This window comes from Mastigoproctus giganteus, chromosome 6, assembly GCF_048544385.1.
Source record: "Mastigoproctus giganteus isolate SK-2022 chromosome 6, ASM4854438v1, whole genome shotgun sequence".
Classification (NCBI taxonomy): domain Eukaryota; kingdom Metazoa; phylum Arthropoda; class Arachnida; order Uropygi; family Thelyphonidae; genus Mastigoproctus; species Mastigoproctus giganteus.
The window spans coordinates 62815537-62828911 of NC_143580.1; the positions used below are offsets into that span (position 1 = coordinate 62815537).

The window sequence follows — 13375 nt, forward strand, 5'->3', positions numbered from 1 at the left end:
AACCTACTCCCCTCCCCCAAAACAGTCAGAAGTCAATGAAGCACAGCCATCCACTTCTTGATTAACTATCCGTTCCAATTCTGCAACCACAGCTGCACCTGAAAGTGGTGATGATGATGACTGTCTTCATAACTCAGCAACCTCTAAGCCTTCCTCTTCATCAAGTTATCTTTAATTTTTTTTCAAGGTAAATTTAACTGTATTATTTTCATTATTAAATATGAATTTAAACTGTACTATCCTTTGTGTTAGGCTAACTACAAAATTTGCCTCGATTCTGAATATTTTTTTTATGATTTGCCCTTAACCCTATTATTTTTATTGTGAGTTTCTTCAGCACGATGTTTCACAAGAATGCAACTATCACATTAAAGCAGAAACGACTGTAGTTTTTCACAAATACACATACACCTTAAAACCCAAACAAACAAACATACAGAAGAAGATGATAATAGAGCACTGAGACTGTTTTTCGTCAATGTTCTGCATATATACTGTACAAATAACTATAGCTTGATGTGAAGAAGCCTCTGAGAATTTTTCTAGTCTGATGGGATTTGAACATAAACCTCTCTGAACAAATGTGTAAATGGCATTAAGTAGTTATGCACAGCTTGGTTCTTCCAGCTTAGTTAATCATATGCACATAATTTATCAATAACATGCACACACAAGCATGCAAATACTTGTGTGTACATGCAATCTGTATAAATGATGAATAAGGAATTAATAATTATAGATAAATAATGAAAAATGGCAAAATAATAAATGACCAACTGGTTTTCAATAATGTAATTTCTGAGCAACACCTGCAAATATAAAAAACAATGAAGTAATGGTAACAAATATGAATTAAAATCCTGTGTGTGTGCATAGAAAAAAAATCCGTAATTCACTTACTTGGTTAATATGTTCAGCACCAGTCCAAGTAAAGCTACAGGTATCATTACAACATAAAACATGAAGTGGAGAATCATCTGGATGTGCACCTCTAGGATATATCATATTTTGCAAAATCTTCTGTTGGCTTTCAGTATCTGTTGCAGCATCTCTTGCTACTCGTTGAGCTACATCCAGTAACACCATAGCAGCTGGATAGGCACGACCAGATACAGCTCCCATGAAAGGTGTACAACCTTGAGCATCCCTTAAAAGGGGGGAAAAAAAAATAATAATAACAATTTCTTTAAATTCTCTATCAAAGCAAAAAATTTGCATAAGTTAGATTTGCATAAGTTGCATAACTCAGAAGACCAGAGGAAGAAGTTATTTTAGAAATCATTCTATCAATAAATATGAACCACACTAGTGTCCAAAATCAATTTACCAGTCTTTTTCATAGGCAAAGCTGATTAAATTGACAGAATTAGTTCAACAAAATTTTTGAGAATAATCATTTTAAGAATATTTTTATTGCAGAGAATCTTCTGAGAATAGTGTCTAATAAATTACTGATATTTAAAAAATTTTTACAAAGTAAACTAATCAAAAATTTTGGTAGTAAATCATAATTTTTGTTAGGAATATCAAAAATGAAACAAGTTAAAAAAAAAAAATCCTCAGAAATGTTTTACCTAGTCATAATGGCAGATTAAGTGGATGAACAGAGTTGACAAATGACGGAAAGCTAAGGAGCTAAAAGTTAATGTGCAAGCAGACACAGTAAAAACTAGAATGAATAAAAAAAAAAAAAAAATCAAAAAAGCAAGAAAGAGAGAAAAGTTTTGGAACAGTTCAAATATATGAAAACCTCACTTTAATGGATTACATAAAGTAATGCCTGTCCACCGATTCTCATTGTCTAAGCTCAAACAAAATATACACGGTTGCTATAATGTTATGAAAATGTACTGTACTATGAAATAAAAAACAGTTTGAAATGTTATAATCCTGTATTTCAGAGTGAAATTTTGACAAAATCTCAAAGCCATCAGAACTGCCAGAGAGGGCAGTTTTGACAACACACTACTTGTGTCCTACATGTTTAAAAATGCCGTTGACAGTGAGGAAAATACTAGCAAACTGGCCTCTCTGTGAATATGGATCTTGTAGGAGTTGCAGGCTTAATAAAATCTGTAAAGCTTTTATTAAGCCTATTTAAGTTGATTGTTTTCTGATGTGATCTCTGAATAATTATCTCACTGAGAATCTTAGGTAGTGATAATAAAGCTATATTTAAGTGCCTGAAAACAAAACAGTGTTGGTGGAAAACATATCCAAAGACTGTAATTTTTAGCTTGAAGACCCTCTTCCTCTTCTTTGTCATACTTCCCATCGACTTCCAACCAGCAATGTCATTTTCAGTCAATGTGCCAGCCTCCAACAAGATCTTATGACATCCATTAGCCTTGAACCCCTGGACATCAAAACATGCTTCCTTACCATACAAGATTTGGTTCTATCCATTTGAAAGGAAACAAATCTTGACCTCGTTCCAGAAGGCACCACATAGGTTTTGGATTATAATCATGGATATTCTTCAGATTCTTTACCCTCTGGTACCCCCCCCCCACTTTGTCTTGCTCATTTTCCATTACTATTACTTCACCAAGGAAAATCTACTGGTATCTTTACATATTCAAATTATGTCCTTATTCAGTGGATGGATCACAGCAGTTACTTGATCTGATTTTTTTTTTTTTTTTTTTAGGAGCATTAGCAACTAAGGCCATATTGCTCTGGGGATATGCAGTGGTCATTTCCTGACCTTTCTGCATCCTCCGTATTTGGTGGTCACGGGCTCGAACCCCGGTCTAATCAAGAAGCGCGTGCTATGCACTACTGCTCCTGCCCACCTGGCTACGAAGGTGCCCCATGGCAGTTATGTTTAGGTGCTAATACCAAGTGGCTCATATGATCATGACTGCAGAGTTTCTATATTGGAGGTTGCAAAGGAATTTTGCTACTGATCAACAACGCCTTGTCATCCAGGAGGAAAATCTTGAGGACTTCAATCCGATGATGCATGAATCTTAGGTTTGAAGTGGTTACAGAATCACTTGTAAAACAAGGGTGATCTTTAGCATAAGCACACACACTGGCTGAATCATAACATTGGTATATATTTTAAAAAACTTTCTGCTTATTTTTTTAATGCAAACAGGTGAACCTGTAAAATTTTTACATGCTCATTTGAAATTTGATTGATTTTGCTCTATCAAATCAGTATCTTTCACAAAATTTAAAATTAAAAATGTAGCAAATATATATTTATTCCAGACATTAAGTTCAGCAGACAGTTTTCAGTATGGAGTGTTAGACCCTTCTGGAGAATGTACATACATGTAGATTTTTCAAGGCAGTGTCAAATAACATTTCAAACATGTTACAAATCTTGTGAAAGTGCTTCCATCTCTTATAAGTTTCTAAGTAATTGCAGACAGGTTATAATATATTGCAGCATGAAAAGATTTTACAACTGGAAAAAGGAAATCACACTAGTCGGTCACCGGTTGCCGTTCTGGCTTATACAAGCCAAAATTCTCTGGAATTCAGATCCAGAAGTTGATGAAACTGAATGAAGAAGATAGTACAGTAATACCCCGAAGTTACGCGATAGGTGGGTCCGACGAAAATCGCGTAAGTCGAATTCGCGTAAGTCGGGGTACAACTTTGCATATAAATACATATAAATTTTGCTTAATTGGGACCAAGGACTAACAAAAACACTAGTTTAGAAGAAAAATATTAATAAAATTGCAGTTCTTTATACATATTAATACAAAATATGTATTAAAAAAACAAATGACTTACGTTAAAAAGTTATTTCGATGTCGATGGCTTCATAAAATCTAACAAATTCGTCTGACGACACAGCGCCTTCTTTTTTTCACGCAGAATTTCTTCGTAGCAAGCTAATAATTTTTTTATTCCTTGCTTTGTAGCTATAACGCGTTCTTCGTTGGAGTCTATGTTTTCTAAAATTTTTAAGCCCTTTACAATTGAGCCCTTTTCAATTTTCAACCTGTCAAGTTTGCAATTGTCATGTGCTTTTCGCCGTTGCTTCATTTAGGCCTGTAGCACGTGCAATATCACATGGGCTTTCATTTCGCTCAAAGCGTTTCACAATTTCATATTTTTTCTCTATCGACAGAGGCGGACTGGCCATAAGCCTTACCGGGGAAACCCCGGTGGGCCGGAGGCCGGTGTGATTTTGGCCATAAACCATAGTGTGAGGCCACTATAAATTTTCCCGGGTAAGAATTTTTGATCCAGTCCGCCTCTGTTTATCGATAATTGCTTTTCTTTTTCTCTCTGAATCTGCAGTGTCTTCACCAGGACGCTTCCTTTTCACACCTTTTAATTAAGTATTTTACTCATTTTTAGGGAATAAAGCACAATTACAAAACGAGGAGGCACGCTTGATACGCATAAACAAAGCTGCGCGCCTGTAGCAACTGAATAAACAACACCATAAAGGCAGAGATACGCTATTAACACCTCACATTTTTGGAGGTTACTACCATAAAACAATAAAAACAATTTCCAGTTGCGTTTTTGCTAGTGAAATCTGTTATAAACTGGTAGTAAACTCGATCTAATTGCATTTGCGATTATACCGATAGCTGGAATTGTGTTGGTTTTTACGTTATTATGGTGAAATGTGTTTCCCCTTCACTGATATAAAAAACATAAAAGCAGCAAAGTTGAATTTTGTTCATCTTTCGCTCTCAATCTCCGCCGTCGCACCGTATATCGATAACATACGAAAAACGACCTTGAAGATAGTGGGCGGCAGCGTTGCCAAACGAAAAAATCAAGAACCGCGTAACTCCGAGTTCGCGTAAGTCGGGGTAGCGTAAGTCGGGGTATTACTGTATTACAACACAAAAGTAACAACAAAAGTTTTGCAGTTTTTTTTCGAATCCTTTTATGATTTTGAGATTTTTTTTTTATCTTTTTTTAAAAATTCTTATTTGATTTTTGAAATAAGTTCACTCTAATATTGGTCAGCCAAGCCAAAATAACAATAAATTAATAGAGTAAAATCCCATTACAATGACAACAAATTTTCATTATAACAAAAATATTTCTGTCCTGGACAACTTACCTTATTATTAATGCATTGTAAGTCTGAATAAAACAGTTTACGAAAAATTCAGTACAATGAATTATTTTCAGGCCACCTATGTTCTAAATGTTCTTGTTTATAATACAATAAAATGAACTGTAGGTTCCTAGAATACTGAAACCAAGTCATAATTTCTGGAATTTCAAGAATAACTTCATAATTTCTAGAATTTAAACCATACATGTTTAGCTTCATTTCTGATTTTTCAAATTTGTGGTGTAAAGTAAAACAGGTTGCCAGAAATTTGCAGCCCGTCAAAAGATTTGTCAGATGTATTATAAACCCTTACCCTACCAAGTTATTAGTGAATTCAATGTTTTTTTTTTAAGTTATTGTTAATATAATATACCTTAAATAATCAAAAATGGTGTGTTTGTGTGTGTGTCAGAGAGAGAATGTGAATCTTTATTGCAATTATATACAAAGTAATTACAATAAGGTGATCATGGCCAAAGAACAGGGTTTATAAGACAGATTGAAAAATAACATATATACACTAAATTTGCTTGGATTTCACCTAAAACATAATAAATAAAGTAATAAATAAATAATTAAAATAAGGTAATTTTAAAAAGTTAACATAAGAAGGAGAAGTAACTGACATTCAAAAACCTAAAAGAGTATAAATTTACTTTCTTCAGGAATTATATTTATTAGGACCTCATTAGTATGGCAGTTTCTTGAGGAGCACTAAGAGAATCAGATGGAGTTTTTGGGTCATCAAACTGGACTCCAAACAGTTTAGCATGTACTTACCATTATAAACATGGAATTCAGAAAGCCCCTTCAATCCAATGTTCGGTAGATAGTTTATTTAATCAGTAAATTGCCTTCCCACTGACATGACTTTTTATTTATTTTTATCATTTTTATCAATTTGTTCAAATTTATAGTCGATACTTGATCACACAAACATAACATGTTTAGTAATTGGGTCCACAGGTTCAAATGCTATTGTTGTGCTTATACAAAGGGTACTAGGAAAGTTTTGCAATATGACGCAACAATGAATCACAGGAAGCTGCTTGTTGCTGCATGTTGACACATGTTCATACGTGCATAGTAGCCGCCGCGCCAAGTCGATGGGCTCAGTTATTCATTAGTAGTGAGAGTGTAAAGTGCTTGCGATGGCATCGTGGTCACGAAATGAGATAAGGACAGTTTTGCGGTATAATTTCGTGCGTGGTTTAACCATAGACCAGTGCTTAGAAGAATGACTCTTGCACTAGATGATGATTGTCCACATCGTACAACGATATTCAGGTGGTATAGAGAATTCCAAAGGGGAAATTTCACTCTGGAGGATTCTGAGAGGCTGGGAAGGCCACGAACGTCAGTTACGGAGGAAAACGTTACTGCTGTGAGGAAAATGCTTGACGAAAACAGGCGAGTGACCTACCAACAGATAGAGGATACTTTGGGCCTAAATGCACCAGCAATTCGTTCGATTCTGCAAGATCATTTGCACGTGAAGAAACTTTGTTCTCTCTGGGTGCCGCATCAACTGACTGAAGAGCAGATGACATGACGTGTGACTTGGTGCCGGGAGATGTTAAAAAAGTTTGATAAGGGACAATCTCGGTATGTGAACAACATCGTGACAGGTGACGAGACTTGGTTGTACTATTACGATCTGCCGACCAAGGCTCAAAACAAAGTTTGGGTCTTTGACGATGACGACACACCCGTAATTGTCAGAAAATCCCGATCTGTAAAGAAGAAAATGATAGCTGTATTTTTCAAATCGAGTGGAATTGTGGAACGTGTCGTTTTGGACACGCAGAAGACAGTCACAGCTAAGTGGTATACTGAACAATGCCTGCCTAAAGTCATTGGATCTATGAAGAACCTGCGGCCAAAGTCAAGAATGGACACCTGGTACCTCCATCACGATAATGCTGCAGCTCACCGCGCCAAAGCCTGCACCGAATATTTGACCACGACAGGACTGAAACTTCTCGAGCACCCTCCCTACAGTCCAGACCTTGCTCCCTGCAACTTTGCACTGTTCCCGCATGTGAAAATGAAGCTAAAAGGGAGGCGGTTTTCCAGTGATGAGGACCTTCTACGGGCTTGGGACAACGAGTGTGCTTTACTCCCTAGTGAAACTTGGCAGAACTGGTTTAAAGATTGGTTTCGGAGGATGGAGAGGTGTATTGAATGTAGAGGAAATTACTTTGAAAAAATTAAATAAACAAAGCTGTATTGCAAAACTTTCCTAGTACCCTTTGTAATATCCTCATTTACAATAGCATTAGTAGAGGCATTTGATGCAAGAAAGCAAGCTACTGCAGCATCAGCCAAAAAAAAAAACAAAATAAAATAAATGAATAAATAAATAAAAAATAACCACTTCCACTTCACACCTCTGTTGGTTCGAAATACCTGTCCAGCTGAGCCTTAAACTTATTTAGGCTTTCAACTTCCACGACAAGGGATGGAAGTCTGTTCCACCAACCAACCACCAGCTGGCTAAAGGCAAATTTTCACACGTCTATCCTACATCTGTCTTTCCTCAATTTTAAATTTTTGCCCTCTCAGGTGATTATTCTGAGCAAGAGGCATTGAGCATGCTCAAAAATTCAAGGCTTTATACACCTCTATCAGATCACCTCGCTGGTGCCTAGTCTCCAGACACTGTAATTTACAAAATTTAAGTCTTTCTTCGTAAGAGCACCAATTTGTTCCATTCACTAATCTTGTTGCCCTTCTCTGTACTCGTTCCAGCAGCTCTACATCCTTCTTGAAATGAGGCCTCTAGACCTGTATACAGTACTCTAGGCGTGGCCTGACCATTGCCTTATACAAGGGAATAATCACCTCCTTATCCCTGCTAGAAAAATTCCTGTATATCATTGACAAGACACATGAGCTACTCTTGCAGCACATCTGCACTGCTCAGAGAACTTCATATCTGCCTGCACAATTACCCTCAGGTCCTTTTTGTTCTCTCCTACTGTCAGTGTAGTACCACAGAGTTGATACATTATTCTGGGGATACTACTTCCCATATGCAGTACTTTACATTTGTCAATGTTAAACTTCAGTTGCCACCTCTTAGCCCATCTGCTCAACCTTTCCAGATCCTGCTGCAACAGCACAGTGTCAGTAGTGTCTATGACAACCCTGCCAACCTTCATATCGTCTGCAAACTTGGACATTCAGCCTGATATACCATCATCAATATCATTTATAAATACAGAAAACAATAATGGAATAATGGAAACAATAATGGGGAAAGGTCAGGTAATGACCACCGCATATCTCTGGAGCAATACGACCTTTGTTGCTAATGCTTCTAAAATGGAACCAACATTAATAACATTAGTCCACAATGAGCAGTGTCCATTGATTACCACTCTCTGTCTTCTCCCCCTCAACCACCCCTTTATCCATAGCAGCAATTTGCCTCCAATGCCACACTGCTCCAATTTGTGCAGCAGTCTTCCATGTGCAACAGTATCAAAAGCCTTTCTAAGATCCAAGTATATAATATCAAAGTTATTCTCTGCATCCAGTTCTTTTGTGACTGCATCATAGTATCCAATCAAATTGGTCAGGCAAGACTTCCCCTTAACAAAACCATGCTGTGCCCGAGCTATAACTGAAGTCTTGTCTAGATGATCCCGCAGTGCTTTTTTAACCAGTGCCTCCATTAATTTTCCAGGAACAGAAGTTAAACACACAGGTCTATAATTACTTGTGTCAGCCTTTGATCCTCCTTTGTGAATTGGGGTCACATTTGCACAAATCCACTCCATGGGTACCTCCCCTGAGTCCAAGAAAGCTCTCATAATTATGGCTAAGGGTTTGCTTACTTCCTTTGCTGCCTCCTTTAATATAACTGGATAGATCCCATCCACTCCAGGTGCCTTTCTTATGTTTATCTTCAACAACTTCTCCTCCACTTTACTCTCAGTTATTACAAGATTCTCTAGCTTACTGCCAGAGTTGAATACACCTCTGGCATTCTCCTCACTGAATAACTCCTCATGTGTGAATGTCGATGCAAAATATTCATTTAGTTTGTTAGCTACCTGAGCAGGATCATCAACAGTTGACCCATCGATATCAAGTGGACCAATCTGATTCATCCCCTTCCTTCTAGAGTTTACATAAGTAAAGAACTCTTTGCTGTTTTTCTTTGCATCCCTTGCCAAAGGTTTCTCGTAATCTGCCTTTGCCTGCCTAACCTCCTTTGTAACTTGGTTACAGATCAACTTGTATCTATCATAGGCTTCTGTGTGACGTGTTAATTTATATGTATCCCATGCATTTTTCTTCTCCGCCATATGCCTCATTAGTTCATCTGACATCCATTTTGGCCTAAACCTTGAACAATATTTCTTAGTTGGTATGTAAAGCCTAGTTGCTTCCAAGATAAGTTCTTTGAATGCTTCCCATTTTGAATTTGCTGATGGTAACATCATCAGTTGGTCCCACTGTATAGAATTTAAATACTGTCTCAGTCCACCATAGTCGCCTTTACGAAAGCAATAACCCTTCCCTTTACCCCTAATGGTATTTACCTCTTTGAGTAAATCCCACTTCAGCACACTGTGATCACTGCCACCTAGTGGTTCCTTTATCTGCTGATTCTTAAGGTGCCTTTGTAGTCAGTTGGGCAGAAGCAGCAGTGTGTAGCACATGCCTCTTGATTAGACTTGTGTTTGAGCCCATGACCACCTAATACGGAGGATGGGGAAAGGTCAGGTAATGACCACCGCATATCTCTGGAGCAATACGACCTTTGTTGCTAATGCTTCTAAAAACCAAGTAACAAACAAACAACAGCTGATTCTTAATGCATGCAGAATCACTACTGATAATCAGATTAAGAGTATTACTCCATCTAGTTTCCTCTCGAACATGCTGATGTAGAAAACAATCATCCAATAAATCCACAAAAGCCTTGCTAGTGTGTGATTGACCAGCCCCCAAATTCCAGTCAATATCTGGGAAATTAAAATCCCCCATTATAAGACTCTCTGATTTACTGGCCCACTCTATTGTCAGTTACTCATTTGCATATGTCATTTACTAATATGTCAGTTAATCATTTGCATAAACATGTCAATTAATGAATTTCATAAAATTGAGTTCTGGTTGAGACTTTTCAAACGGTTACTGATTTATCTTTGTAGCTGTGAAATGCATGGCCAATATTGTGAATAAACTTGTATTCAAGAATTGTTTTTATAATATATGATATCACATCAAAATTTGATGTGTAATCAAAATGATTAAATGACAACAGAGCTGTGTGAAAATAGTTCAGCAGATATTAGGAAAGATATCTGATCAGTGAAAACATAATCTATACGAAAATATAACCTGCTATTTACAACGCAAATTCAGTTCCTAGTAATAGTAAAAAAAAAAAAACCTTTTTCACCAAACTAATAAATTGTGAAAAATTTGCAAATCCCTTATCTAATGATAAAACTGGCAAAATAGAAATATGAACATATGCAGAAAAAAAAGAAAGAAAAAAAAAAAAAAAAAAAGAATAAAATAACCTGCTTCACCAAAGAAATAATTTAAAACATTGCACTGGTTTTCCACTCATGGTTAGCATACATCAAATATTGTCCAAGAAAACTGTTCATTCTAAATTGCAACAATTAATGACATTGTATCTGTATCCTCCCTTTCCAATGTAAATTTGAGTCTAGAATGAATATTATTAAACGAATGTAAAATGTTTTCGATAGTACTACTATTGGTACTAACTAGAACATAGTATAAATACCTCCCATAGTATATGATACGGGGTCGAAAAGGTGTCAAATGTATCTGCTCAATCGTTGAGAGATAGATCTCTGACATTAAGCCACTCAAGGCTCAAACCCATTGGTAATCCAAAAATTTGTTTGTACACCTTGTCTCGAAAGGTGATGTAGTTAGCCTCAAACTAACAGTTTAATTAAGTGAAAAATTTCCTTAATAGGTAGTTTTGTATAATTAATCGGTGTCGGGTTTTTATTTAACATATCCCAAATAATATCTAATGTGTATTCAACGTTTACATTCGTATATAATGAGGTAACATCTAGTGAGAATAAATTGTCATTGTCGTCGAGTCTACAGTCTTTAAGATTATTAAATAATGTATCGTAGTTCTTAATCCCAAATTGTATTAACTGTCTAAAGGGTTTTATAATGTTATATACATGTGTGGCTAAGGATGAAAATGCCGAGTTCCTGTAGGAAACAACAGGTCGAATAGGAAATCCAGTCTTGTGTAATTTTACCTGACCGAAAAGTGCAGGAATATTGTATGTTCTGGACTTCAATTCCTTTAACTGAACCATAGTAATGTAGTCGGTTTTTCGATACGTGGTTAACGTTTTATTGTATTGATTGACCAAATTGGTAAACAGTGCTGGGTCAACTTCACGATAAGTGGAGATATCCGACACAACTGAATCTAACTTATTAATATAACCATGTGTATCTAGTATTACCACTGTATCTCCTTTATCAGCCCTCTGGATAATAATATCCTTATTTCCCCGAAGTTCTCATAAAGCTGAACTGTCATGTGTATTCAATTTAGGCAGTCGCGTTTCTTTTATGTTATTCACTACTTGGTTAACTTGTTGAATAAATAAATCTTTTTGTGGAGCATTACAAAGTCCAAATTCAATATCAATTACGCATTGTTTTTTAGGCAGTTTTTGAGGTGGTAAATTATAATTTAGTCCTTTGGATAAAAGTGAAATCTGGTCCTGCGATAGTGTACACGAGGAAAGATTTGTAACCTGTTGATATGTCAGTTCGTTGGATACTGGGTGAGGGGGTGTTCGTGAACTAGCTGACATATTCTGGGTAGTACGTTGTGTGTCTGTGAGGGGGACGTCACCCAACTCGTATGAACTTGGTCACAAGCCCGCGACAATGTGTTAGAATCGGCATGAACGTGTCTTGACCTATCCGATAATGTTTGCAACTTATTAACGTGTCTGTTTTTTATTTCTGAGGCCTGTGCTTCCCGCCGCAAATCTATGGAGGTCTTCAATACAGACCAATCGTGCGGATGTAGATAATTTTTTAATTTATCGCGAAGCTTCCTAACCTGGGAAAGGTATTTTTGTTCATTCGAATATCGAGATTTTAAGGCAAGCTTAACAGTGTTACGCGATGTCGCCAGTGTTAGTTGTTTTATGCCTGAAATTTTTTGATTTAAATTCACCCTGGCAAACTTTGGAACGATGTTGTTTTGAAGGCAATATTTTAGGAAAGAAATATGGTAACTTTGGGCCGAGTACCTTAGTGTAGATTTAATGTAATTTTGCACCAAGCCATTCAAAAAATCTCTCATAATTGTGTGTATTGTTTGTTTACTACTGGAGAGACAGGAAGTGAATGATTTAGTCAATAAGAGTTTAAAAATTAATTAGATAGTATGAATCAGAGCTGTAATACTCAATATGTTCTACGTTGATAATAATATTAGTAAAATAATAAGAGGAGTTTACCTCAATATAGTACGTAGAACACTTCCGTATGATACCCTCCAGAAATTAAAACGAAAAAATACTTTATTTCTGTCCCATATGTTGAACAGTGGCACAAACAGCTTAACAGATTCTTTAAAGATACCGAATTTAAAATTGTAGCTAGGCCAATACAGAAGCTACACGCTATACTGAACAATCACTCGGTTCTTTCCACGTTCGCAACACAAATTAATGATCTGGTATACAACATTTCTTGCGGTGATTGTGACTCGTCTTACGAAGGTTCAATGCGATTTTCTCTTAATATTCGTATAAATCAACATGAAGCCTCAGTTCGTGCCTCTCGTTCAGCAACGTCAGAATTAGCTTTTCATGCCATTAACAAAAAACATACTTTTTTATTTAACGAGGCCAAAATACTTAACGTTCAACGTAATTTTACGCAACTATTAATTGCAGAAACCGTTGAAATTAAATTACACGAGAATTCTGTTAATGCTCGGCGGCCATATTTGATCTCCGATGCGTGGACCTTTACGGACATGCGCGAAGACAAATAATCACTATTTAAGTTTCCGGTTTAACTCAATTCGGTAATTTTCATTCCTGTGATCACGACATACAGTCGAAAAGCGTTGTCAGCTTCAGGAAGGAAAATCATTTTGAATATTTTCGTTAGATTCTTTTAATTGCATTAATTTGATTTTTAATTGTTTTAAATTGATTTGAATTGTGTTAAATTGATTATTAATATTTTACTCTAATGTACCGGTAAGTTGTCGATTTTTTTGTTTTAATTTCTGGAGGGTATCATACGGAAGTGTTCTACGTACTATACTGA

At 36.3% G+C, this 13375-nt stretch overlaps 1 protein-coding gene across 2 annotated transcripts in view; it reads right to left on the reverse strand.

Annotated features, from left to right (window-relative positions):
- hyd (E3 ubiquitin-protein ligase hyd) overlaps positions 1 to 13375 on the reverse strand; it is a 670489-nt gene that overhangs the window by 334613 nt on the left and 322501 nt on the right. For both annotated transcript variants that reach the window (XM_090375987.1, XM_090375986.1), the window contains exon 23: positions 901 to 1147. In XM_090375987.1, coding sequence (XP_090232113.1) covers positions 901 to 1147 — 247 coding nt within the window. The remainder of the gene's footprint in view (positions 1 to 900; positions 1148 to 13375) is intronic.